The 27,590-nt window shown below is 44.8% G+C and overlaps 1 protein-coding gene across 2 annotated transcripts; it reads right to left on the bottom strand.

Moving 5' to 3' along the window:
- RAB39A (RAB39A, member RAS oncogene family) lies at nt 1–27,382 on the bottom strand. Of its 2 annotated transcripts, XR_014298665.1 has the most exons (3): nt 26,975–27,369; nt 3,384–4,302; nt 1–3,267 (listed from the first exon to the last, which is right to left on the bottom strand). XR_014298665.1 is itself a non-coding variant. In XM_082682772.1 (2 exons), the coding sequence occupies exons 1-2, from the start codon at nt 27,199–27,201 to the stop codon at nt 3,876–3,878; spliced, it is 654 nt and encodes a 217-aa protein (XP_082538898.1). In that variant the 5' UTR covers nt 27,202–27,382; the 3' UTR covers nt 1–3,875. The 2 variants fall into 2 exon arrangements, 1 of the variants encoding a protein (XP_082538898.1); XM_082682772.1 differs by having other exon boundaries at nt 1–4,302; nt 26,975–27,382.
- Between the last annotated feature and the right edge of the window lie 208 nt (nt 27,383–27,590).

The following is a 27,590-nucleotide window of genomic DNA, read 5'->3' as shown; positions in this document are numbered from 1 at the left end:
TCTCATTCTCATTCTTTTTATTCATTATTTAAAATCAAATAACAATAATAACACATTTCGAAAAAAATGTAGACCACGTCTTTCTTCCATTGGTTGTCATTCTAAAAAAAAAAAAACAAACTGGCAAGAGATGATTGTAGCCAAACATGTTTGTTTCTCTGTGGAATGTAGAAATTTAAACTATGTATATGGAATCCACATTTAATAGGATTAATTCAACATAATAATCATTGATTACTAGTCACTTTAGAGCACACCAATAAGACAATGTTTTAGGCACTATTTAAAAAAAGACAAACAAATTTTCCAGAGAGTAATCTTCAAAAGTTTTCTTTTCTCTTCTTTTATTCTCTACCATCATCATGCATAGTAAGTGAATCAGAGTCTGCAATGATTGTTACAGATTGTCACAGCTCAGCACTCACGTGTCTACTTCCATCGGTGATTAGGATTATGGAAATACCAAGTCATGTAGCAGTTCCTCCAAGTTCAGGAGAAAAGTGTTAGTTAAGATCAGGTGAGGATTGGTCGCTCAGGAAAGTGTGGTGAAAACACTGGGATTTAGAAAGATTTTGAAATAGAGATGGCTATTTATCAGCTGCGGAATTTCCAAGAGCGAGCTTCTTGTTGGGAATGTATTCTATATTAACATTCAAGGGATCTAACTTTAAAAGCCTTTATAGTCTTTCTTCTTCTTCTTCTCCCCTCCCCCCTTAAAGATTTACACGTTTCCTGTGCATTTCCAACTAAATCTCTCCAGGCAGTTACTGGGGAACAAATGAATTAGCTTCTGCAATAGGTCTTCAGGCTTTCAAATCCTTGTGACTCTGTCAGACCTAAGGAAATTATTCAAATACAGTGCACACTTTGAAGTCAGCGGAAGCTTTGTACGTGATGGAACCAAGGCAAGATAAAATCAAAAGCACCCCTAAAAGGATTTTATTAATCCACAGATTCAGTTTCTGGATGCCGTAAAGTTGGATAAATAGATTGGCAGTTATCTTAACAATAATAAAGGCTACTTTGGTGGCCGCTAAAAAAAATCATGGAGGACTTGGAGGCTTTTGGAAACCCAGTGTAAACTCTCAAAGAAATCGTGATTGCTCCTCTTAGGTGTACAAAGGCCACATTTAGAAGCATTTCGTTTACAAAATCATTTTGGCTTAAGCTTACCATTTAATGAACCATCCCATTTACTCAGGCACTGAAAGAGTTAATGCAACTCAAGACGAAAAGTGTCAGGGACCAGTGTATTATACGATCAGAGGGTTTTTCATTTCTTCTTTATCATGTTTATTTAAAATGTTTGGTAATTAGCTACATCATCTATTAGTTCTGAATTTTAAATTTAAATAGGTTTATATTTAAATTAAGTGAATTTTAAATTAAATAATTTCAAGTACATCTGATTCAAGTATATCTGACTTGTAAGACAGTCCAAATGTTTTGCCTGGAGCAACTATTTTTATCATTTTGGCGTCATTATCCATCTTTTCCATAATAATGTGTAAGAAAATAGGTCAGTTATTTTATATATCTATATCTATCTATCTATCTCTCTCTCTCTCTATATATATATATATATACGGAAAAAATATCTGGCTAAGATTATACAGACATTTGGCAAGTTTGCATAAGAACTCCAACCTTTGGGGCGCCTGGGTGGCTTAGTGGGTTAAAGCCTCTGCCTTTGGCTCAGGTCATGATCCCAGGGTCCTGGAATCGAGCCCCGCATCAGGTTCTCTGCTCAGCAGGGAGCCTGCTTGCCCCTCTCTCTCTGCCTGCCTCTCTGCCTACTTGTGATCTCTGTCAAATAAATAAATACAATCTTAAAAAAAAAATAAAAGAACTCCAATCTTTGTAGTTACTGTTCATTTTAGTATTGTTTGCACCACAAACAACTCTTCTATAAGTTCAGATTGTTATGGCCCAATTTTAGTATTTTGTAGATTCAGCTGGATCATATTTTCGCTTTGCTTTGCCACACACGCACACATGTGCACACACCCCTGACACAGCAGGGATACGGAAGGAACCCTGACCAGGCAGAGTTCTAGCTTGCTTCTGCTTTTGTGTGACCTTGGTTAAGTATCAATTTTGGGGGGCCCTGCATTTCCATTTGTTTCTTCGGACTCTGTGGTTCTATTCTAAATCTTGGAACACATTGTACCCTCTAGGCTGATTATTAGTCTTACCCTAATGTTAGTCTTATAAAGGGCGTCCACTGAAAGTTAAGTCATATTTTATAGTTTAGCTTTACAAGTAGGCACAGGGGCCCTGTACTTTAAATTGTTGCTAGATACTCAGTTTCTGAGATTTACAACTGCCGCAGTGAAAATAGATGACTTCACGTTTGGGGGACAGCTCTTCTCATCTGATCAATTACAGTTTGAACTCCCTCGAGTGAAATTAATACAAGGATATCAAAAAAATGTTGACAATAGAACTCTTCACGATATTACAGTGATGTTATCATTTATATTCTTCTTTCCATAAGCACTACTAGAAATACTTCCACGAACCCAGAAAAGGTACAAGTATTTAAAATATAATTAAATACCTACTTCAAAGATGTACAAAACCCACATTCAAACACGACTTCTGATTGAATTAAGTCTCCTGGGATTTCCCTCCCTATCATTTCCACAGTGGAGGAGCGGTGTTTCAGAGCAAGAGGGTGGAGGGCATACACGAAACCAAGAGATGCCCCCCAGGTCCACGAAAGCATGCACCTTCTTCTGCTCCCTCTACAGAATGTGGGCACGAAAGGAAAGAACACGAGAAAACAAAATTCTCAACTGTTGTACATATAATAATAGTATGCCCAGGAGCAGCTGATACCAGGCTCATTTTTGCAAAATGCTTTTTCTTTACGGAGCTATTCACACGATGCACTTGATTCTCAAAATAATCCCACGAAGCAAAACAAATGGGTTTATTAGCCTCATTTTACAGTGGAGAGCACTGACATGCAGTGAGGTTAAGTGACTCACTCATGCCCAAGTACTGGTACAGAAACCGCAAGCTTAGGACCCAGGTTTTCTGGTTTTTCGTTAAATATGCTTTCCACCATATTACTTTGGTTTTCAAACAAATGGAGATACTATTTTAACAGTAAAACCATGATTTCAGAAAGGGGCTGAGCTTGGTGCCCCTCTGCGATGAGGGATGGTTAAGAGAATGGAAATGTAAGTTATGAAATATGAGTTTGTGATCACAATGTGCCTGCAGGAGGAAAATTTAATCAATAAATTAAAAATTAGAAAACTCAGATTATCAGGAGCAGTAAATAAGAGAACAAAAGGAGTATAAAACTTATTTTGTTATGTTCAGGCAAATTAAGGGAAGGTAAACATTTCACAGAATGGTTAAAAACGCGGTACCTTATACAAGGAAGTTATTTTAGTCCCAGTTGAAGACACGTCTGAGATTGTTTACTTTGTAAGCCAACAGTGCACTCTGAAATCCACTTTACTATTCCATATCAACAAATTAACTCATGAGAATGCAAGGGCTGATATAATCTTTCCGGTCGGACTGTATACCCCCCAAAACCCATTTCTAATTGTCAAGAAAAATGATATTATGGATATACGTGGACATTAAAGTGAGCTATACGATAACGAAGTGGGAATGGGAGTAACTCTGTAGATGCTCAAGTTTCAAGAAAAAGTTGTCTGCTTTGCCTGATAACTGAACAAAATACTCGGTGTGGTCGTGTAGCAGGGAAGCATAGCGATCTGAATTAAATACCTTCCGAAGGAGGGTGGAGGCAGGCGGGAGTCTCTTTGTCGTGACTGTTCTGCCGTTAATGTTGGTGTTTATCCCGAGATGACCCCCAGTCTCTCCACTGCCGCTCTCTGGCCGATCTGAAGTCAGCAGAAGCACTCTTTTCTGGGTTTCACTGCCTCCTCAGAAGAATGCACAGTATTTGGAACAAAACCACTTTTAACCCCTTCCCAGCCATCCTGAATACAAATTTCCCCCCTTTTAATAAGCTCATAAATGTCTCTCGTCAAGATGGTGAAGGATTCCTCGACATTTGTGGCGTCTTTGGCAGAGGTTTCTATATACTTCATACCACAGTCTGCGGACAGGTTTTCGGCTTCTTCCCTCGTCACCTGACGTCGCGAAGCCAAGTCACACTTGTGCCCCACCAGCAGAAACACAATCCGAAACGGCTGCACGTGCATTTTTGCCTCCTCCAGCCAATCTTTCACGTGTTCGAAAGACTGTCGGTTGGTGATGTCAAACACCAAAAACCCACCAACTGAGTTGCGGTAGTAAGATCGTGTTATTGATCTGGAAAATAAGGAGAAAAACGGGTTGTCAAAGGACACGTTCTGCTTCTCCCCTTCCAATGTAGCACCGTAATCAAAGGTGAAGGTAGCTCATTGTGACTTAACCCGAACTTAGAAATCAAACAGGAAGTGTCTTAAGTGGACAAAAGTGCTCTGAAACTAACAGGCGAGCTGGTTTCATCCAAGGACAGAACATTGAAGTGTGGTTATTCTTAAATGGACAAAAGGACTTACATCGTATGTCATCTTGCACTTACAATGATTCGTTTTTATGTTCAAGTATCTGGTAAGAGTCATTATTACATTACTGGGATTAAAAATAGGGATTTGGAAAGATTTGATGAAGTTGCCCAGTTGCAGTGAGGTCCAGCCCGTGGAAGCACCAGCCGGAGACTAGAGGAAAGAGGTTGGGCGTCCACTCTTCTCTTTGTCTCAGCCAGACCATGGCTGAAGAGCAGCTGTGTTCCTGTTTCTGGTCATGGCTCCCATCGGGAAGCGCCTTTCTAATGGGTTCCACTGGGTTTGGGAAATCCATTCTCCTTCCTGTCTCTTTTGGCCAGGCGGTGAATGGCTTTCGTCATTGCTAACTCTGAATGCCTCACCATCCTTTGCTGACGTCCTTCACCTTGTCCATACTTCCAGATATGGTCACTTCCCACTTCATTAAACTTTTAGTTAACCCTTCAAATGTGCTGTTTATTTCCTGATCGAACCATGAGGCAAGGTGGCAAGGCCATACTCTCTCTTCTATTTCTCGCCTTTACATGTTATTTTTTCCCACCTAGAATGTCTTCTACCCTTTTCTGCCTCGATAACTCCTATTTCTCCTTCAAGCACAAGTTCAAAAATCATATATATGAGAAGCCTTCCCTGCTCCTGGGCTCTGTTCTCCACCTCTCTTAGGCAATCTTCTTCTAACTCCATTGAGCCTCTGGCATATTGCCATTACGACTCGATCCGTTTTCACCGTGTGCTGATCGGATTGGCTGGTATGTCTCCCACTCAATTCAAGGCTCTTGAGGGTCATCTTTTCTCAAGTATCCAACAAGCATACTACCTGGCAAATGACAGGTGTCATTTAATATTTGTTATACTGGACTGATTCATCTTAACGGGGAGGAAAAGTGTTAAGTGTCGTACGAAGCAAAGATGGTCCGTGTCTCAGTTTCTGAGCAGTCAACGATCTTGAACATTGAGATGATCCTTAATGAAGCTCATCTGACCCCCAAAGATCTCTGTGGGGGGGTCCGTAGGGCAACCAATACTCTCTTCCATCTCCTCTGTACCTTCATTACCCTTACTGCTGAAATCACAGCTCAGTTCAGTGACCCAATACCCCAAACCTCATTTGTTGTGGGAGTGTGAAGAAAGTACTCCACCTCTTTTTTCTTTCCCTTTCATTTGCTTCCCTGCTTCTCCTCAGGATTCTTTTTTTATTTTTTATTTTTTAAGATTTTATCTATTTATTTGACACAGAGAGAGAGCATAAGCAGGGGGAGCCGCAGGTAGAGGCAGAGGGAGACGCAGGCTCCCCACTGAGCAAGGAGCCCAACTTGGGACTCGATCCCAGGAGCCTGGGATCATGACCTGAGCTGAAGGCAGGTGTTCAACAGACTGAGCTGTCCAGGGGCCCCAGATTTTTTTTAATTTACTTTGGAGAGAGAGAGTGGGCAAGAGAGCAGGAAGAGGGGCAGAAGGAGTGGGAGAGAATCCCCAGAAGACTCCCCTGACGTGGGGCTCGATCTCATAGCCCTGAGATCACGACCTCAACCGAAATCAAGAATGGGACGTTTAACTGACTGGGCCATCCAGGCGCCGCCTCTTCAGAATTCTTAGTAGAGAGATTCTCAAGGACGACTGCACTACGCAGCCACTGACAATAAGAAAAATTCTCCCACCAACTTTGGCAGGCTTCAGACGTAGTTCATTTAAGTTGCTGAACTTAAAAAAAAATTGAAGGATAACTTGTTACTGTTTTGCTAGTTATCTTTATACGTGTGAATTTAGGCAGGCGTGCAGGGCCTTAAAAGAAACACAACTAAGGCTACATTATTGGACTGAAAGCTTTAATTTACCCAACATCAAGTCTGCATTACTTTTATCCCCCCTGTTTAATCTACCACTAGTTTAATTTATAGAGACATACTTTTGTGGTTGAACACAAAACTACAAAAGCAGCTGAACTGCTTTTGTATTAGGCAGAGGCATGTCTTACACTGTGGGAAAGGCCATGTTTTCTAGCCCTTTGTATTTAATTTTGCAAACACACTGGGAATACAGCTGGCATGTTATTCTATAGCATGAAATTATGGCAAAATAGATACCATGTACAGTATAAACCAGCCCTTATTAATGATTAGTTGGAATAAATGGTCTCAATATGACATCTGTCATTTTTAAGATTTTCTTTTATTTATTTAATTATTTGACAGAGAGAGAGAGAGATCACAAGCAGGCAGAGAGGCAGGCAGAGAGAGAGCGGGAAGCAGGCTCCCCACCTAGCAGAGAGCCCAGTGTGGGGCTCGATCACAGACACCCCTGTCATTTTCTATGTAATAACTTGATCTTCAGCTTCTATGTGTGGGCATGGATATTAGGCTTAGAATTCGATCTGGTTAGGTTTCAGATTCAGATATGGTTGTCCTGGGGGGACAGGTCTCCCCTAAAACAACTGGGCAACCCTGCTGTCAGTTATTAAGGGGAAGAGCCAGGCCTATAGACTGAAAACCAGAACTTGAAAGGCAGGTCTTACAGAAGGAGATGCGGAGCAACTATCTTTCTTTGGACCTGCTCTCTTGGGTCACAGTGAGGTCTCCAGAAGTTCTCACAGGTGTTATAGAAGCAGGGTACAGATCCTAGAAGAACTATGTAGGTCGGCCTCCCTACAAAGAATTGCAGAGTTGATGAGAGTAGCAGTTCTCTGTGGGCAACAACATCTTGCTGCGGGTTACTTTAACTATTTCCTTCTGGGCTTTGAAAGTCTCACTGAATGAATGGATGATATAAAGGGGAAAAAATATTAGGGGAGGGGGGAAACAGAGGGAAGGAAAGAAGAGAAGGAAGGGAGAGAAAAAGGAATGGGTTCCAATCTGGTCTCAGGTGTGTTACGAGAAAAATTAAGAGTTATGAGAGGGGCACCTGGGTGGCTCAGTGCGTTAAAGCCTCTGCCTTCGGCTCAGGTCATGATCCCAGGGTCCTGGGATGGAGCCCCGCATTGGGCTCCCTGCTCAGCAGGGAGCCTGCTTCCTCCTCTCTCTGCCTGCCTCTCTGCCTACTTGTGATCTCTCTCTCTCTCTGTCAAATAAATAAATAAACTCTTGGGAAAAAAAAAAGAGTTATGAGGTTACCCTCTGGCAAAACTGGGAAGGGGACATGGCGCCTGCTGAATCCAGCACAATGCTGGTCTAATGGGGAAGGTGACTCACGGGGGACAGCTTCAGGGATACAAGTACTCAGCAGATCCTTGTTCCTCCCAAGTGGAAGATCTGATCTTTTTTTTTAAGATTTTATCTTTGGGGTGCCTGGGTGGCTCAGTCAGTTGAGTGTCTGCCTTCGGCTCAGGTCATGATCCCAGGTCCTGGGATCGAGCCCCAAGGCCGGCACCCCAGTTTGGTTTTGAGTATTCAAGAAACCGAGTGGGTCTTATACACCTGAAAGCTACATTATGAGTGACTGCTATCCCATATTCAAAGGCATGTCTCCTGGCAGAAAGTTTTCCCTCCTCCTTGCCTTTCCTGACACCTGCTGTGTGTAATTTCATTTCCGGATCACACAGCTTCCCTGCAGCCTGACTGAGTTGCTCTTCCTATAGGATCTGGAGGAGATGGTTTCTGCTTCCCCAATGCCACTTCCAGATAATTCTCTCCCAGCCCGTGTCATAAAAACAAAAAACCAAAAAAACAAACCAGAACAAAACAAAACCAGAAAGAAAACCTCTCTAAACCCAAAACTTCTCTGCTCCTTTGAGGCATATGCTATCTGGCTCTGTCATCTGTTGTCATCAGCCAAGTGCGTGGTCATTCTCCATGTGCTGAAGACATCAGTGCTTTGCTTTGCTTTCCAACTCAATTCCTGTCATTCTACTCCAGTCGCTGGACGGGTTGTCTGCTGTCACCTCTGCTACTCGACTTCTCCTCGTTTCTAAAGAACCACCCCCTCTATTCTTCCTTTTTCATCTACTTCCTTTTCATTATCAGAAATTCACTACATCCAGGGGCGCCTGGGTGGCTCAGTGGGTTAAGCCGCTGCCTTCGGCTCGGGTCATGATCTCAGGGTCCTGGGATCGAGTCCCACATCGGGCTCTCTGCTCAGCGGGGAGCCTGCTTCCTCCTCTCTCTCTCTGCCTGCCTCTCTGCCTACTTGTGATCTCTCTCTGTCAAATAAATAAATAAAATCTTAAAAAAAAAAAAAGAAAGAAATTCACTACATCCAAACCTGTGGATTTATAGCCTACTTTTGATCAAAAGCTCACACTCTGCAGCCCATGTTCAGTGGCAACTTTAAAACTGTATCCACATTTGTAATCTACTGAGTAACTCTGTTACTCTCTACCCATTACATTAATACCCTCCTATTTTTACCTCTTTCGTTGTTCTGTGAGACATCACTATCATTGGTCTCTTGGAAATACCTAAATTCCCAAGCTCCTCCCCCACGGCTACACTCATCGGGGAAAATTCATCTCTGGAGCAGTCCGGCATGCGGCTGAATGCTTCTGGGAAAATCACTCAACCAGGCAGGCTGGTGTCCCCATGAATTAATTATAACCAATCCCAAGTAGACATTCAACACCGCCAAGGAACACCGCTGGCATCAGGAGAAACTCTTCTCCCCTTCTCTCACACTTAGACTTCTACTATAGGAAGGAACAGCATTTCCCTTTCAACCTTTCTCCCCACAAAAGAGAACCGGAGGAACATTTCGCTCCTCTTATTGGATACCTCCATTGCAGGAAATATGACGGTCGCTTGGTCCTTCTGTTTCTCAGGCTGGCAGGCAGAATGAACCGGGTTCAAGTTAGTATCTCTTGCACACCACCCTTCTCCACCTCCCTCCACTTTCTGAGTTCGGGATATTGGTTTGCTAATTGTGAAAGGTGAGCAGGGGCCACGTCCCCGAATATCCAGTGATTCTCAAGTGCCTGGCGCCCGTTCTTAGTGAGGAGGTAAGTGGTGGATCTGGTAAAGCCAGGAACACGGCCACTGGAGAAACGGGAGAAGCGGCAGAGAGAATGAGGACGTTTTAGGGAAAGAGATACCAGCAGTGCAAAAAAAAAAAAAGAGAGAAAGGTGCCCAATATTGAGAGCCATTAGCAGAGTGTTCTATTCTCATACCAAGGTCGCTGAGATTCTATGAGCACGTCAGTGGCTAGAGAAGAGCGGATAAATTAAATATAGACAGATAGGGACGCCTGGGTGGCTCAGTTGGTTGGACGACTGCTTTCGGCTCAGGTCATGATCCCGGAGTTCCGGGATCGAGTCCCGCATCGGGCTCCCACCTCCACGGGGAGTCTCCTTCTCCCTGACCTTCTCCTCGCTCATGCTCTCTCCTCTGCCTCTTTCTCAAATAAATAAATAAATAAATAATCTTTAAAAAAAAAAAAAATAAATAAATATAGACAGATAGATCCACCCCAAGGATAAATCCCACGAAAATACAGCAGTCAGTAATTTCTGTGAAGTTTCTTGGGAGAGGGTGGTCCCTTAATCTGAGGAGTGGTGTTAAAACCTCTCCAAAGATGACCTGTGCATCTTATGTCCGCTACCAAGAAGAAAAAAGCTTAATACTTGGTGGGCCTTTTTGGATCGTGGGGGACACTTGTATAATATTTGAAGGTACTTCTCTGACCCATTAAGTCGGAGACCCAAAAGGCTATCAGCTTAATAGGGCAGAAAGCAAGAGAAGTCCCTTCGGCTGGCCCAAGGTACAATGCACGGAGCTTGGCTGCTTGGCCCATGGTCCATCAGATCTGATGGCACCTACCAGAAGTATGCACAGCCGACTGGGATGCTCTGTCAAGCCTGGGGAAGGTTCCGCCGGGCGATTACAGGAGTGGCATTTTGGAATAAAGTTCTGCTCTCTTTGTCAAGAGTCATTATACTTTTGAGAACTAGTTCTTGACTTACAACCTGGCTTGAACAGACACTAACTGCCTGGAACGCCAGGCGAGAGTGTAATCTGAGTGCTCCCCGGAGCTGGGCGTCCTGTTTCAGCAGGCTGGAACATGGTCACCAAGCAGAAGCCATGTATACAGGCAGGATGGGAGTCCTAGAGTAACAAGACTCACGTGCCCAGCACGCTGGCTTTTGCAGGACCCTCTCAACCTGTGGCCTTACCGGAATTTCCCTATAACTAAAGGGGGAGAACGCTCACGTCTGCCTTACAGATGCCTCTGTGCGGCGTGCTGGCCTCAGTCAGCCCCACTCAACAGCGGACTTGAAGTTTCGTGGAAAAGAAAGCCCCTCCCATTTGTGGCCGTCTTGTGGTACTTCTTCCAGAGAAGGAGATGGAAAGAGGTAGGTGAGGATCTACACCAATTCATAAGCAGAGGCTAAGGGTGGTGTGGGGGTGGGCGCGAGGTATACTGACGGGCCTGGGGCCTGTGAATGCGGGTATTCTCTGCAAGTCCTCACTCCCACTCCCCTCTGGGGAGCATTCCTAATAACCGCTGAAACAAAATACCCTGTCATGTCATTATCAGTCCGTATCTTCACCCCAGTTTAGACTCAAAGTGATCAGGGCACAGAGATGGAGGCAGTGATGGGGCTCGACAAAGACTTTCTCTTGCCTAGACTGTCGCTGGTCAGAAGTCAATTTCTCAGCAGCTACTGACACTCTGGATTATGGTATGTTTCTCTGGCGCGATCATCATGGAGGGGACGCCGACGCGTCCCCACTGTAACAGACACGGAATGTGGACTCAAACCATGCCAGCACCCCCATCTGTGAACTTACAGGACCCCTGACACATGGATGTGGCATCCCACACTGTGCTACAGACCAAAGATGTCACTTAGCAGAGGTAGAGACAGGGAAATGGGCAGATGCTGTGCGGTTCGTTGATCTTACCGTGTCACTGTCCTGCATCTGGCCCTGCAAAACTGGGGAACGGGTTAAGACTCAGTTACACCTACGTTCAGGAGGTAACAGCTTGAAAGATTCCAGCAGGATTCGGAATGTACGTGTTTTAAACGCGCGAGGGACCGAGTACGAGGTGGTTTTCCTCATAAACAGAGGCTGTGGTTTGGGAGACAAAGGGTGGAAGTCGGATGATGAGGCCTTTCACAATTACACTTAATGAGTCACTACAATTTTTTGTTGCTTCTAATCCCCGTGACTCTGAACTCTGCTGACGTCAGGGTTTTAGTATCCCAGGGAGAAATGCTTTCACAAGAGAACGCTGGGATGCTTCTACGGAATTAGCTGAGACTGCTGGCTGGCCATTTGGGGCTTCTTATGGCAGTGAGCTGCCCGGTGACAGAGGACGACAGCAGGGGGAGGACCACCCTGGCCTCCTTTGGCTCTCGTTGCCCAGAACTCCTGGGATCTTCTGATTCATTCCAAGCCTGGCCCTTTCAGCTTCCAGTCAAGTCTCTGTGCCTCAGACATGCTTCTAGAAACTTCCGTTTCGTGAAGATTTAGATTTCCTCAAGCCCCTTTTGGTGCTGGCAACCAAAGACCAGACAGAGTCCACATGTATTTTGCAAGAGAACAATGACCAAACAGAGTCACAAACGTTTTATAACCTTCCACATCCACATGAGGCCAAAACTCATGCTTTTTTGAAATTGGTAAAAATATAAGAGGTCCATCTCTTGTTTTAAAGTGTAAGCACAATACTGTACATCACATCTCTAGAACCTTCTCATCTTGCATGACCGAAACTTCATACCCAGCGAACTGCAACTCACTTCCTTCTCCCTCTCCCCAGCCCGTGGGAACCACTCTTCTTTCTGGTTCCATGCACCTGATCACTGTAGATGCCTCACAGATGCAGAATCATGCCGTATTTGTCCTGTAACTGGTTATTTTCACTTAGCAGAACGTCTTCAAGATTCACCTATGTTGTCGCCTATGACGGAATTTCCTTTTTTCAATGGCTGAATACGACTCAATTTTATGTCTATACCACATTTTCTTTCAACCATTCCTTTTTTTTTTTTTTTTTTTTAAAGATTTTATTTATCCATTTGAGAGACAGAGAGCAAGAGAGCACAAGCCGGGGGAATCGGACAGGGAGAAGCAGACTCCTCTTGGAGCACGGAGCCCGATGTGGGGCTCGAGCCCAGGACCCCGAGACCATGATCTGAGCCAAAGGCAGACGTTTAACTGACTGAGCCGGCCAGGTGCCCCTGCAAGGTTGATTCTTGCACTATTTTTGCTTCAGAAAAGAAAAATGGCCAACTATTTTATGTTAATTTTCCTCTTAATTTTCTTTTTCCTAAAACACTATGTAGACAAGGGATACTGATAGCACCAGGGGTTGCTGACGTTTACAACAAAGGACTTAATATGGGAGCGATGCACTCCTGGGTGAATGAAGAGCCTCGGGGAATCTGGAATTTTTTTGGCCCACATGACGTGTGAGACTGAGATTCTAAAAAATGTAAATATCTCAAATTAAACAGTTAACTAGTTTCCTGGAGGAAACAGAGAACAAGACGCTGCTGTCATATGAAGGACAAAAGTCTACAGGTCCTGGAAGGCACACGATTATTTCTACTATAATTACTTAATATAAAATTTTATTTGAGAGTGACCAGATTATCTAAACCTTTTATGCTATTAATATGAATTTTGTTGGATGTGCACAGGCGTCTTAAAAAAGTGACAAGGTACAGAGCACTTGCTGACTGACTTAGGGAAAACAAACCAGGGTGGGGGGAGGGGGTGAGCCTGGCGGTGGGTATTAAGGAGCGCAGGGGCTGCGTGCAGCTCTGGGTGTGGTGCATAAGCAATGAATCTTGGAATACTGAAAAAAATAAATAAAAAAGTAAAATAAACCAGATGTTCCATCCTGGAAATGCCCTTCTTGTGGCTTTGCCAGTTGTAAAGTTGGCATTTAGAGGAGAGACGGACTTGGATGCCAAAGGCTACTGCCAGTAAGCAGTCTACGAATGCCTTAGCCTCGCGCGTGCCTTCTACCATGACATCACGTTCCCACTGCCCTTCTGGAAACGGTCACTGTGTTGACACTGTATTTACCTGTTTCACGTGGTAAAATCACTTGGCTTTGTGAGTCAGGCTCTTAGGACAGCCTTCAAGAGATGAAAACACAAGTTTCTCCTCTTCCTTTTATGATCACCGAGGCTACCAGCCCTCCTCTGCCCTGAGATTCTGAAATGTGGAGCTCACGACTTAGGAAATCCTTCTTTATACATGCAAACATTAAAACTCTTTTTTCTTTGTGTACTCTCAGGGTCTCTGCATAAAAGATCAAGTCTGTGGTTGAAGAAGCTAAGTGCATTACTGACAACACCTCACGAGCCACAGTCTCTCTCTGACTGTATGTAATTCCCACGACCACCTTCTGTTTTCCTTCTCTGAGAGATCCTCACTGGATGACAGTGAGGTCTTTCCAGCTCCTACAACGCTCTATTCGCCTCTTACCTTCTAGTTTCCTCCACAGCACTTAACACCGACACCCTATGTAGTTTTCCAGCTTATGTGGTTAGAGACTGACTCCTCCACTAGCAGATGAGTTTCACGAAAGCAAGGATTGCTGTCGGTTTTTCTGGACTGCTGTCTCCCCAGTGTCTACCTGGGCACGAGCAGTTCTCGCAGTATTTGTAAAGGAACACATCCACAGCTGAGTAAGTTCCTACTGTCAGACTGTGCCAAGGCAGCACGCAAATGCAGAGCAAACGGAACAGAGAAATACCAAAAAGCTTTTCTCCTTTTGCTATTTATACAGCAGGGATTTGCGAAGCCAAAAGGAGAGAAATGGGCTGAATAACTGCATATACTTATAAGCATATAGGTGAAATCATCCACATTTTCTCAAAAACTGCTCTTTTACAGTTGGTAGGGATTCAAATTGTAGTTTCCAGTGGTTTCCGGAAAGTAGAACAAGTTATATGTGAAAATCGGAAGAGTTTATTTGGAAATGAATGGGAACGGTTTGTTTCTAGCTTCGCTAACTGTCCGCAAGGTGATAATGACGGGATGCTTATTTTCTACTCAGTGTGTTACCAGAAAACATCGAAGACTTCAGCACGCACTTCCAACGCTTTCTGGCATTCTTCTGCCAAATAAAAATAAGACAATGACCATCTTCTCATGATTACTTTATGTTCCATATAACACCGAGCATTATGTAATCTAACACAACTAAAAAATAGTTTTTTGGGGCGCCTGGGTGGCTCAGTGGGTTAAGCCTCTGCCTTCGGCTCAGGTCATGATCTAAGGGTTCTGGGATCGAGCCCCACATGGAGCCCCGCATCGGGCTTTCTGCTCAGCAGGGAGCCTGCTTCCCCGCCCCCTCTGCCTGCCTCTCTGCCTACTTGTGACCTCTCCCTCTCTGTGTCAAATAAATAAATAAAATCTTAAAAAAAAAAAAAAGAATAGTTTTTCTTGGGTTATAATTCCTCCACCATTTTTGTGACTTATATCTGTTTCCACACAATCTTCTCTGCACTGCTCTGTCTCGTGTGCTTTTGTGTAGCTCCCCACATCGCTGTCTCTGAAGTGATGGGGCTTTCATTTTCAAGGCATTTGAACAGATTCCGTTCATGTTCTTTTCCCTCTTTTTCTGAAAAAGATTTTACTTATTTATTTGAGATCGAGCAAGAGAGAGAGCTCACTCGCACGCGCGGATGGGGGTGGGCAGAAGAGTGAGGGAGACGGAGAGAGGCAGAGTCCCCCTGAGCACAGAGCCTGATGCGGGGCTCAGTCCCACAACTGAGATCACGACCTGAGCCGAAACCAAGAGTCAGTGGCTCCACCGACGGAGCCCCCCAGGTGCCCCTCCTTTTTCCTAAGCTCGTGTTTTCATCAAAGTGACATGCGCACTTACCACACATCCTTCCTTTCCCCCAACCCCCAACAGCCAGTATCATGACATCATAATTTTAGGCAGATCCTTCCTTGGCATTTGTGTTTTTCTGATCACAGGCATTCTTTTCATTGCCAAGCCCTGAAATAAACTGTGACTTCTTCCCTGTACAACCTTTTCTAGGCTTATAATTATCCTGTGTGTTTGTGAAGATAGGCCAGGCTTGCTGTAGTAACAAGCTCCCCTCATATGAATGGGAAGAATGATAAAGAAGCTGGGCTGATTTTTTTTTTTTAAAGATTTTATTTATTTATTTGACAGAAAGCGAGAGTACACACAAGCAGGGGGAGCAGCAGAGGGAGAGGGAGAAGCAGGCTCCCTGCTGAGCAGAGAGCCCGATGCAGGACTCGATCCCAGTCTGGGATCATGATCTGAGCCAAAGGCAGAAGTTTAACCGACTGAGCCACCCAGGGTCCCCTCTAATATTTCTTGCAGTCTTGCATTGACACCAAAAGCCCCATGGCCAGAAATTGAGGCTGGATCACTTAGTTGCAGGATCTCTCAAGTTGGTACCTTACATTTCTTCTTTGGGGCTGGTCAGATCCTTCAGAACAGAAATGGTTTCACCAATGTTTGAAGGTGGGGGGTATTGGCTGATGGCAGCGTTCTGGAAGCTGAGCAGGGGAGAGGTGAGAGAACTAGACTGTATTAGCATCGGACAAGCACGCATTCACTAAACGCCCTTATTTTTAATAAGGCAGACTGACTTCAACTCTGCCTGGTTCTTCTAACTGAAGACTTAACTTTCCCAAGGATAAATTTCCAGTTTTTGCCAATGTGGGGGGAGAGGATTTTACCTGGTGTGTGGGATGGTGGTAGGGATGTGAGAACCCAAACTTTCTTAACCAGACTGGCAATCAATGATTCTTATTTTCGCACTCTTACTTCCAGAAGTATCTGGAGTTTCAATGGAATATACCGGAATATACTGGGTTGGTTGTTAGCTTTTGTCCTTCCGTTGCTTAGAAGCCCGTTTTCTTGAATCTGCTAATTCACTGACCAGCCCTCCACCTGCTTTCCTGCTTCCCAAACTTTGGTGCTGTTGTCTCCTTACCTAACTCTCCTTGATGAGAGTTTATGGTTCCAAGACAAAGCTATCCTCATTTAGTGAGAGTTCAGGGAAAAAAGTCTAGAATGGATACAGGTGTTCAATTTGCCATCATTACCGGAAGCCACTTCTTTCTCTGCTGTAGTTGGTCCGTTTGTTCCTTCCCCCTCTACTCACACATCCTTCACGTCCCAGCATCAAGGACCAGCCTCTCTGGGATCCATCCTTTGAAATGGGCCCTCGCCCGAGGTACGGAGGATGATGCCTCCCCTTGTTCTGCCGCTGGAACTGACTTTCATACTTATCAGCCCTTATTGCAAAAATTTGATTATTATCTTTCTAGCTACAACTCACGGACAAAGACAACTGTTCCCCAGGCTGTGCTCTTCCTGTCTTCCTTTCCTGGCAGAACTCCCAAGTTTTGGGAGAGACTGTGTTCCCCAGCTCTCTTGCAGTCCGCTATGGTCACGTCATGAAATCCAGATTAATGGGACAGGAGAAGTCGTGTGTGCAGTCTGCCATCCAACCCCTCGGAGAAGCCATTTGCAGTTGGCCTCCTCCCCCTCCTTCCAGCTCACTGGGAAACAGTGACAAGAATCCTGGAAGCTGGTCCTGAGGCAAAGCCACCCTGATCGTCCACTTTATTACGGGAGGAGCAAAAAGCCCTGCAAAATTTAAGAAGCCAGATTCGGGCAGTCTCTTCGTTCCAGCAGCATAGTCCGTACCGTCGAGGGACAGCATGGACCTTGAAAGTGAGACTATAGCTTACTGATTTTTAGAAAAAATTCTATTTATTCATTTGAGAGAGAGAGAGAGAGAATCTCAAGCTGACTCCTCCTGGGCGCAGAGCCCTATGAGGGGCTTGATCCCATGACCCAAGATCTTGACTTAAGCTGTAACCAAGAGTGGGACGCTTAACTGACAGAGCCACCCAGACACCCCCACCTCCTACTTATGTTTCTATTTGTTATTAGATCTAGTGCTGGACAAACAGTTAAGCTGACTCAGTGCCTGGATTTCCACAAGGAAATCATCCTGGTTGATTTTATTTCTCTAGGACAAAAGGGGACAGGGCTGAAGGACTGGAAAGCTACTCTGTGGCACTTATGAAATCAGAGGTCACCTGGGCCAGCATTTGCTGGTAGCTAGCTCTGGGCGGGACCCGAAGCCTCTCCTTGTCTAACGAGGGGGGACACATCATACAGGCTTGTCCACAGCAGCGACTGGGCTCGTTCCTGCCGCTGAGTGCAGCAGTGCAGCCAGGGAGCACTGCATGGGGGCGGGGGAAGGGTCCGTGCAGCCACAGCTGTCTGCTGCCAGTGATCAGTACTGCTGCTGTGTGCAAAGCTACTTCCCCCCTGTTTTCTGAACACAGCAGTAAAATTACAGTTTGGGTGGAGCCGGTAACTAACGCGGGTATAGAAAAGATGGAGGTCGGGGGGAGGTGGCTGTGTGCCCACAAAGTACTTCTCAGGACAGAAACTTCACAGCGTGCAGCAAAAGTCTCTTCCATCACGATAGGAGGCCTGGTGCAGCAGAAAGAGCTCGGAACACACAGTTAAGAGAACAGGGTCCTTGAGCAAACCACCCAGGAGCTATAACCTCTGGGGCAAGTTAAAGCCGTTCTGGACATTAACTGTATTATTAACAACTGAGTCTGCTATTAGCAGATCCCCTGTCTGTTCTCTCCCGGTCCTGTGGTTACAGTTATTTATGGGTAAAATGGCCAGTATGCTGACCACAGTGTGGCTGATCCCTACAGCACTTTTTTTTTTTTTTAAAGATTTTATTTATTTATTTGAGAGAGAGAGAGAACATGACCAGGGGGAGCAGAGGGAGAACCAGACTCCCTGCTGAATGCGGAGCCTGATGTGGGGCTCGATCCCAGAACTCTGAGATAATGACCTGAACTGGAGTCAGGTGAATAACCAGCTGAGCCCCTAGGGGCCCCTCTGTGCCTTCTTTCACGTGTCTATCCCCCGGCTCCCTTCCTCACTAATTTTCTTTGCTGCCAATGGTTGTCTGCTATGTAGCAAACAGCATCTTCTCTCTCACTTGTAATTCCTCTTTCCACAGTCTATCCATCTATTCTAGCAAATCGGTCTTCAGTTTCACCTCCTATCTGCGTCACTGACATTCGCTTTCCCACAGCCTTCCTACGGTAGCTCTTTCGTACCTAAACAATCTGAAATTAAGAAGTTTCATCCATTTGCTCCTTTACCTTTCTTCCAGTTTCTCTAGTGATTACCACTGGGAGGTTCTGTGTTTAAAACAAATGCCGAAGGTCCCATGTGATCTGAGTCAAAGTGTGACAAAGGGCTAGAAGTCAGGAAGATCACCTCTTATTTTTGACTGAGGGGACACAAACCAAGGGATTCTGAAGGGATACTGGATTTTTCCTAAAAACATCAAGAGTTTTAGAGGGGAAATCGGATGACATCATACACAGGAGCAGCAGCAAAAAGGAACATGGAGAATCACATGAAAAAAGAAACTGGGAGAGATTCTCAATATATTCCTAAAATTTAAGGAATTGCTCATACTTTTTTTTTTCTTTTTTTGAAGTGTTGTCTCCTGAAGTGCTCCAGCTACCTGCTGACCTACCAGTTCCTAAACTGCTCCGCGTAGAGGCGCCTGGGTGCTCAGTCGATTAAGTGTCTGCCTTCAGCTCAGGCCATAAGTTCGGGGTCCTGGGATCGAGTCCCACCTCGGGCTCCCTGCTCAGTGGGGAGCCTGATTCTCCCTCTGCCCGCCACCCACCCCTCCTGGTGCTTGCTTTCTCCCTTTCCCTCTGACAAACAAATAAAAATCTTAAAATAAAATAAAATAAAATAAAATGCCCTGTGTAAAAGGACTCTGGGTTAGGGAAACACCACATCTACCTTGGGGATTCCCAATATATATTACTATATCCGTAGATTAGAAACTGAGGAATCCTGCAACAGCCCAACATTTCCCATATTATTTGATCAAGGAAGCCTCTTCTCAAATTACACCTATTAACATCACTCTGCAAAATGCTACATTGAAGGAAAACAAAAGGCAATATCTAGTATTTAAGAAATTATATCTTTTCTTCATCACGCCAGTAAGTTCTTAATATCACCTAACTCCTGTCTGGAGTATGCTTTCTCAATCGTTTCTCAGGGAGGGTGCAGTTTGGGTCCCACACCATTCTTTTGTATTTCTGATGCAGGAATCTGTTATTAAGGTTGTCCCTAAGCCTTGCGTGAGGCTGTAGGCCAGTAAGTCCTACGAAAAGGAAATATACTTACAAAGACTTAAAAATCAGAAGGAAAACCACTTTTAACATTCTTAGTACAGCAAGATAATTTAAAAAGAAACCATACCCAATCATATAAAAATTAGAAAAAAAATATTAATAAGGCTCCTGGCTGGCCACGTTGAAAGGGTGTGCAGCTCTTGATCTCAGGGGCCATGAGTTCAAGCCCCACATTGGGTGTGGAGATAACTAAAAAATAAATAAATGAATTAAAAAAAAAATAGGCATAGAGAAAGATCACATTTTGCCAAGAAAAGTCACTGGTGACCTTCTGAGCATGGCTCTGCCAAGACATTTTGCACATGACTTCCAACTCACTCACCACATAAGTAACATGGAAGCAAGCCTAAGAGGAGTCTCAGCTTCCTTGCTGGTACAGCCACTCTGGAAAACAACATGGAGGTTCCTCAAGAAGTTGAAAATAGAGCTACCCTATGACCCAGCAATCGCACTACTGGGTATTTACCGCAAAGATGCAAATGTAGTGATCCGAAGAGGCACGTGCACCAAAATGTTATTAGCAGCAATGTCCACAATATCCAAGCTATGGAAAGAACCTAGATGTCCATCAACACATGAATGGATAAAGAAGATGTGGTGTATATATACAATGGAATACTAAGCAGCCATCAAAAAACTCAAAAAGCTTGCCATTTGCAATGATGTGGATGGAACTAGAGGGTATTATGCTAAGTGAAATAAGCCTATCAGAGAAAGACAATCATTCAATCTCACTGATAGGTGGTATTTAAGAAACAAGGCAAAGGATCCTAGGGTAAGGAAGGAAAAAATGAAACACGAGGAAACCAGAGAGGGAGACAAACCTTAAGAGAGTCTTGGTCTCGGGAAACAAACTGAGAGTTGCTGGAGTGGAGGGAGGTGGGAGGAATGGGGGAGCGGGGTGAAGGACATTGGGGAGGGTATGTGCTATGGTGAGTGCTGTGAATTGTGTAAGACTGATGAATCCCAGACCTGTACCCCTGAAACAAATAATACATTACATGTTAATAAAAAATAATAATAAAATAAAATATTAAAAAAAAAGAAGTCTCTGCCCCTTCACCTCAGTATTTTGTTGGCACTGAGTTATTTTGATGGCTTTTTTATATCCTTGCTATTGATACCAGCTGGTGGTCTTAAAGACTTGCCGCCAGTAAAGCAGTTTGGACTTAGCAAGTTGTTCCTAAATCGCTACCATAGGAAGAAAAACAGAAAAACTTTACTACATTTTAGAATGTTCAAGAGAACACTGTTAAGATTTTAAGCCAAACTAAAATAATATGTGAGCTAGCCATCAATGCTTGCTTACTCACTCTTATATACACAATGGCTCACCTGTATTTCGAAATTATTTTACAGCTTAAACTAGAAATACACTTATAAATTTAGAACATACTTTGAACTTTGCTTCATGTTTTTCTGGGACTCTTGAAGGTTAGACCAGTATTTTATTACATAGTAATAGTACATTTATTACGTTCCTTTCAGAAAACAGTGATTTTTACCCTAATGAGATGTTTCGTGATAAGCCAGGTAGAGTGTGTGGGGTAGAAATTTTCATTTACTTTTATTTTTAGTTTTTTTTTTTTTTTTAAGATGTATTTATTTGAGAGTGGGAGTGAGCATAAGTGCCAGGCTGGGCAAAGGGAGGGGGAGGGGCGGAAGGAGGGGGAGGGGCAGAGGGAGAGGGAGAAGCAGGATCCCTGCTAAGCAGAGAGCCCCGTGCAGGGCCCCATCCCAGGATCCCCAGGATCCTGACCTGAGCCATCCAGGCACCCCTACAGCACAAATAATTTAAACCAAGACATTATTTTATCTGATGACTCAACACAAATAGAGCATTGCTTTTACTGTTTCTAAAAACTTGGACCGACAGGAGACTGTGCTGACTGTGGCACTTAATTGCGGACAACTTCCGCTCTGTGGCACATGCTGTTATGAACCCATGGATCCAGGACTGGAAAATCTTGTTCTCTTGAAGACTACGAACTGCAATCAAGAGGGAAGGAATCAAAACCAAAATGAAGCAATTTAGTTTGAGCATTCAAAACGTTCTCTTAAGGGGCGCCTGGGTGGCTCAGTGGGTTAAGCCTCTGCCTTCTGCTCAGGTCACGATCACAGGGTCCTGGGATCGGGCCCTGCATCGGGCTCTCTGCTCATCGGGGAGCCTGCTCCACCCCCACCGCCACGCCCGCCTGCCTCTCTACCTACTTGTGATCTCTGTCGAATAAATTAATAAAATCTTAAAAAAAAATTAAAAAACAAAGAATGTAAGTTAAGCCACTTTAATTTTTTTTTATCTTTTTACAATTTAAATTCAAGAATTAACATATCATGTATTATTGGTTTCAGAGGCAAATTAAGCCACATTTAAACATTATTCACATGCGTATTTTGAGGGGAGGGAGGCAGCAGAGACATAAGGGAGCCAGCGGGACAGAGAAAATGAAATGCGAGCAAGAGACACTCTGCGGTGAGAAGGAAGGAGAAAGAGGATGGGAGGAAGGGGGAGAGGGACAGACAGGAGAGGGTAGTGGGGAAAATAAGCCACTGAAGGAGAGGTAGGACACGACAGGAAGAGAAAGATCTAGAGAAGAGGTGCTATAGAAAAAGAGACGATAAGGCACATGGAGGGCGGGGCGAGGCTCAGAACGTTCCCGCAGATGCTGGGGGCCAGTGGAGGGCAGGGCTATCCCTCAGCAGCACTGGCTACTTAAAGCCCTTTGCTAATTTGCTGGTAAAGGAACAACAGAAGGTCCGCCGTCGCTCTACACCTCAGAAGTTCAGGGGTTCTGCTCCAAGGATGTGACCACAGGAGCTCATCCGTGGAGCCTCTCTGGGGTTACACTCCTTCCAGCATGAGTTAGCGTAAATTTTTATATTTAAAAAAATAAAATTTGAGACATGATGGTTTAATCAAAGTTAAACGGGCTTCTTTGCTGCATGACTTCTGGGAGCCTTTGATATCAGTTTCTAAGAGAGTGATACATGGAGTTCAGGGATTCCCAAATTTACCTGGGCACAGAATTCCTTGTTAAAAAAGAATCACAAGGGATAACGGTGCGGCAGGACACACTATGAGAAGCATTCTACCAAGAATATCCTATTCTCTTTATAGCTAGCTTTAAAAAAAAAAAAAAAAAGATTTTATTTATTTATTTGACAGAGATCACAAGTAGGCAGAGAGGCAGGCAGAGAGAGGAGGAAGCAGGCTCCCTGCTGAGCAGAGAGCCTGATGCGGGGCTTGATCCCAGGACTCTGGGATCATGACCTGAGCTAAAGGCAGAGGCTTTAACCCACTGAGCCATCCAGGTGCCCCTATAGCTAGCTTTATAATCACTCGCTGTAACCATAACACCCCAAAGATCAGACAACAAGAAATAAAAAGCAAAATCTGGATTGAAGCTGTGAAATCTCCTATCCCTACAAGGCAACGTAGCTATTTCTTTATCTCATTTTATCTTCATATTGCTTTAAGCGCTTTCCATGGGAAGTTCAACATTTTTATCCTTATAGTTGATGCTTTCCACACTTCTAGCACCTTCTAATATTTATCTTTATTAAAACTGTGTTTTAGGATAGTCTTGCCTCCTTTCCTGCTAAACTTTGTCCACTGTGAAAGTGGGGTTTGCTAGTTTCCCTGCAAAATCCACAATGCCAGACCCACCTTCCCTTCTTCAAGGGCACATACATGGTGGCTCAGCCTAACTGTGGTCTTGGAACTAACTTCTTCTCAGCGAACTTAGAGCTGAAGTGATCTGTCCCACAGTGGTCTCATTTGCTTAAGAGGAACATTGCTGGGACACCTGGGTGGCTGGCCTACTCGCTGGAGCGCGCAACTCTTGACCTTGGGGTTGTGAATTCAAGCCCCATATTAGGCATGGAGCCTACTTAAAAAAAAAAAAAAAAAAAAAAAAGGAACATTGTTTGATTTAACGTTTTGGTTTTTTTCCCCTGTCCCTCATGCCGGAACACAGTGTTCACAAAGAAGATAATATCTTAGGGCTGGCAGAAAATTCAAAAGAATGGTACCCGAATGATGGCTCAGAGCAGAGTCCCTCCACCAACACAGACCAGTTACCTTGAGACTTTTACACCTGAGAAATACATTTTCATCTTTAACGAAGGGACTGTAATTTTGACTCTCCTTAATACAGGAATTTGACATTTATTGTCATTAACACAGTGTCAATAAGAATATTACAATTTATGGTACACTCACATATATTATTTTTGTAAGCCCATTTTTGCTTTGATCTTTTGTTCGTTCTTATTTTTTGCAAGTAATTATGTCTTCTAGCATGTGTTAATCTAAACATTGAAAATTAAGGCTTTATGTGTTGATTATATCTCAAGCTTGGGGTTAGAAAACTAAGGCTAAGTATGGCAATAAATATCAGCTCATTATTTTGTTCTGTTTTCTTAACGCTTTCAAGCTACACCCTGAGTTATCTAAAGAAGATTCCTTTTTGGGGTGCCTGAGTGGCTCAGTGGGTTAAAGCCTCTGCTTTTGGCTCAGGTTATGGTCTTGGGGTCCTGGGATCTAGCCCTGCATCAGGCTCTCTGCTTAGCAGGGAGCCTGAGGAATTCCCCATCTCTCTCTGCCTGCCTCTCTGCCTACTTGTGATCTCTCTGTCTAATAAATAAACAAAATCTTAAAAAAAAAAAAAAGATTCCTTTTTTGCTAATTTGTAGCCAATCAATAATAAACCTTCAAATATAAAATTTCCCATGAATTCCTAATGATATGATATGGCTAATATCTTCATGAACTCTAGTACCTTGCTATGAAATAAAATGTGTAGGATATTTACTATTCAAAATGTTATCTGTGTTCTTAGATAAAGATACAGAATGATTTAACAATGGTTGTTTTATATGGTAAAATATTCTGCTTAACAGAAAATCAAGTATTTGGAGGTAGCTACTGAAATACGTATGTATTTATGAATATATCTTTGGTAAAGAGCCAGACAAAACAAAGCATGACTCATTGTCAGTAAACATTCCCTAAATGTCCTTGTATTGTTATGGGAGAGGTACTCTGGTTTTAATAATGTATATACAACGAATTACTATTTACATGTGCTCAAAGACATTAAAAACAATGATCTATTTAGCAGAAAGGACTTTAAACTCTAACAAATTAATTATCCTTAACTATCTTGTCAATAAGTTGAGGGGCAACTTTTAAGGAAATGATTAAATACAATAAGATTTTACTACTTATGATTCTTGTAGTTGCAACTCACTAGTTTTTAGGAGTTTAAGGCATAAAGAATATGTTTTTATTATATTCATTTCAGAGCGTAAAGCAAGAGCTATTAGTAAACGCTTTTTTTGGGGACCACAAAATATCTAAAGTTTCATCTCTGACGGAGATGCCAAGGACAGGAATTTGCAATCAGTCTTAAAAGTAAAACTGGAGGGTGCCTCGGTAGCTCAGTGGGTTAAGCCTCTGCCTTCAGCTTGGGTCTTGACCTCAGGGTCCTGGGATACAGTCCCCCATGGGACTCCCTGCTCGCTGGGGAGTCTGCTTTTCCCTCTCCGACTCCCTCTGCTTGTGTTCCCCCTCCCGTTTTCTGTCAAATAAATAAATAAAAATCTTAAAAACAAATGGTAAAACTGGAAGGAATCTTAAGAGATCGTAATGACACCATTTTATAGATGAGGAATCAGATATCTGAAACCTTATTTTAACTAAAAAAAGGATTCCCAATCTCATCTAGTCAATTTTTAATATGGCTGAATAAATTGTTTGAATGTTTAAAAAAAAAAAAAGAAAGAAAAGATTCCCCAAAGGGTAAAACAAAATTCTTCATGGAACTCTAATTAAACAGGAAGCTTTAATATCTCTCTGCAAGGCTGGTGTTATCATCTTTCCACTTCATACATAGGAGAAAACTAAGGTCTGAGCGAGCTAAGCAGTTGGTTCACTTATCATCTGTCTGAATCGGCGTGTAGCTGGGAATGGAAGCCAGAACTTTAAAAGTTGGTACATCCTCTATCACAGAAGAGGCCGATCTCCTTGGAAAGGGACCAGCTGGGGCTGGTGAGGGGAAGCCACGTTTGGGAAGTCCCCTCATGGATTCCTGCGTTTCACAAGCCGAGTACTTGCTAAAGACTGCAAAATGCTTGCTTAAGTGAGTTACAGGTGACAGTGCAATCTTAAAAAAAAAAAAAACAACAAAAACAAAAAAGCCACAATCCAAAACATTACAGTGTATCAAATTTCCTACCTTTCTCTAAAAAAAAGAGTGTCCTCAACTCCTAGAATTTAAAAATATGCTTTATTAGGCGGTTCAGCCTTAAATATCCAGGAAATGCGAACAAATCACATTTAATTTTTATTTGCGTAACCTGAGTTGTCTTTGCAAAATCGTTCCTTCAGGGTCTCCGTGAACATTGGAATGAGACTCTTCATTTGGAGCCCTCTTTCTCTATTCAGATCGCATTTTCTGACGTATTAGCACCCTGGAACGTTAGGCACCCCTTATCAATCCCCTACAGGAAAAGTTCGTGACAAAATCTCAGTGTGTCTCTCTCTTCTCCACTAAACCACCAACGATGAGCAACTTCTAAAGACAACTGAGCCCTAACTAAACAAAACAAGGACCCCCCCTCACCCCCCTTCCACCACCACGCTGTGCCTGTGTCCCTGCCGTTCCATCCAGCTGCCACCTAAGACACATTCCCACGGGTCACATGGCCCAGCATTTCTGATGACCGCATTCGGTGCCGCGAGGTGTTCCAACCATTACCGCATCCTCCTCCCTCTCTGTACCGTGCCCAGGGAGCTCGGGCAGGCTGGGCGGGAGCGGCGCTCGCCGTCGAGCCGGAAGGACCGATCACCGACGTGGGAACCCCACTTTTGCAGTCCTCCCCGGGCCGCACAGAGCGGGGTGCAGAAAGGGCGCTCGGAAGCGGGGGGCCGGGTCAGGGTGTGCGCAGCGAGGGCGCCCGCCGAGTTTGGGGAGCAGGCGGCAGGGGAAGGGGTGCCGAAGACTTGGGGGTCCCAACATCCGCAGGGGCAGAGAGCGCGGGGCAAGAGGGGGTCCGCGACTGGGCCCCCCCCCCCCCCCCCGGTTCGGGCGGGAAAGGAAGGGCGCAGGAAATGGGCGCCAAAGAAAGAAGTGAGAAATTGCGGAGGAGGAAGTCGTCCCTGGAAGAGGAGGGGCAAAGGGGAAGCGAGGATGGAGTGTTTGCACTTTCGAGAGGGAAGGGCCGGAGCCTCCTCCGAGCTGGGCGGGGGCGGTCCCCGGGGTGCCCCGGGGTCGCCGCGGCCCTACCTGAAGCGCTCCTGCCCCGCCGTGTCCCACAGCTGCAGCTTGATCCGCTTGCCGGGCTCGATCTCCAGCAGGCGGGAGAAGAAGTCCACGCCGACCGTGGGGTCGCAGGCGGGGGAGCGCAGCCCGGGGAAGCGGCCCTGCGTGAAGCGGTGCAGGAGGCACGACTTGCCCACCGTGGAGTCCCCGATCACGATGAGGCGGAACTGGTAGATCCAGATGGTCTCCATCGCTCACGTGCCCCCGCGGGGTCGGGGGCCGCCCCACCCTCCCGGCCGCCGCGGGGCAAGTTTGGCGGCGGGAACTGTCCCTTCAGCACCGCCCGGGCGTCCGCCCGCCGGCTTCCAGCATATTCCTGCGACTGCGGCCGCCGCCTGGTCCCCGCCCTCTCTGGAGGGAGGGGCGGGACCCGGCCGGGCCGGGGGCGGGGCCTCGGGCCAGGGGGCGGGGCGGGGGCCGCGGCGCAGTGGGGCGGGGAGGAAGGACCTCCCGGGCTGGATGCGCGCGACTCCCGCCGCCGCCCTAGGTAAATCTTTCTCCCACGACGCTCACTGGGCGCCGCCGGGCAGGTGGGTGTGGCAAGAGGACGTGACGGCAGCGGCCGCCAATGAAAATGAAG

The sequence above is a fragment of the Mustela nivalis genome, assembly GCF_964662115.1.
Source record: "Mustela nivalis genome assembly, chromosome: 9".
Classification (NCBI taxonomy): domain Eukaryota; kingdom Metazoa; phylum Chordata; class Mammalia; order Carnivora; family Mustelidae; genus Mustela; species Mustela nivalis.
Note: the sequence above shows the minus strand (reverse complement) of the source record. Positions and strands in the feature narration are given on the sequence as shown.

Bases quoted from the DNA above. Each gene is read 5' to 3' on its own strand.
- RAB39A (XM_082682772.1), bottom strand. From the start codon at position 27,201: ATGGAGACCATCTGGATCTACCAGTTCCGCCTCATCGTGATCGGGGAC. The intron at 4,303-26,974 runs GTAGGGCCGCGG...CTTATTTTCCAG, and splicing joins GCGGGGCAGGAGCGCTTCAG to ATCAATAACACGATCTTACT.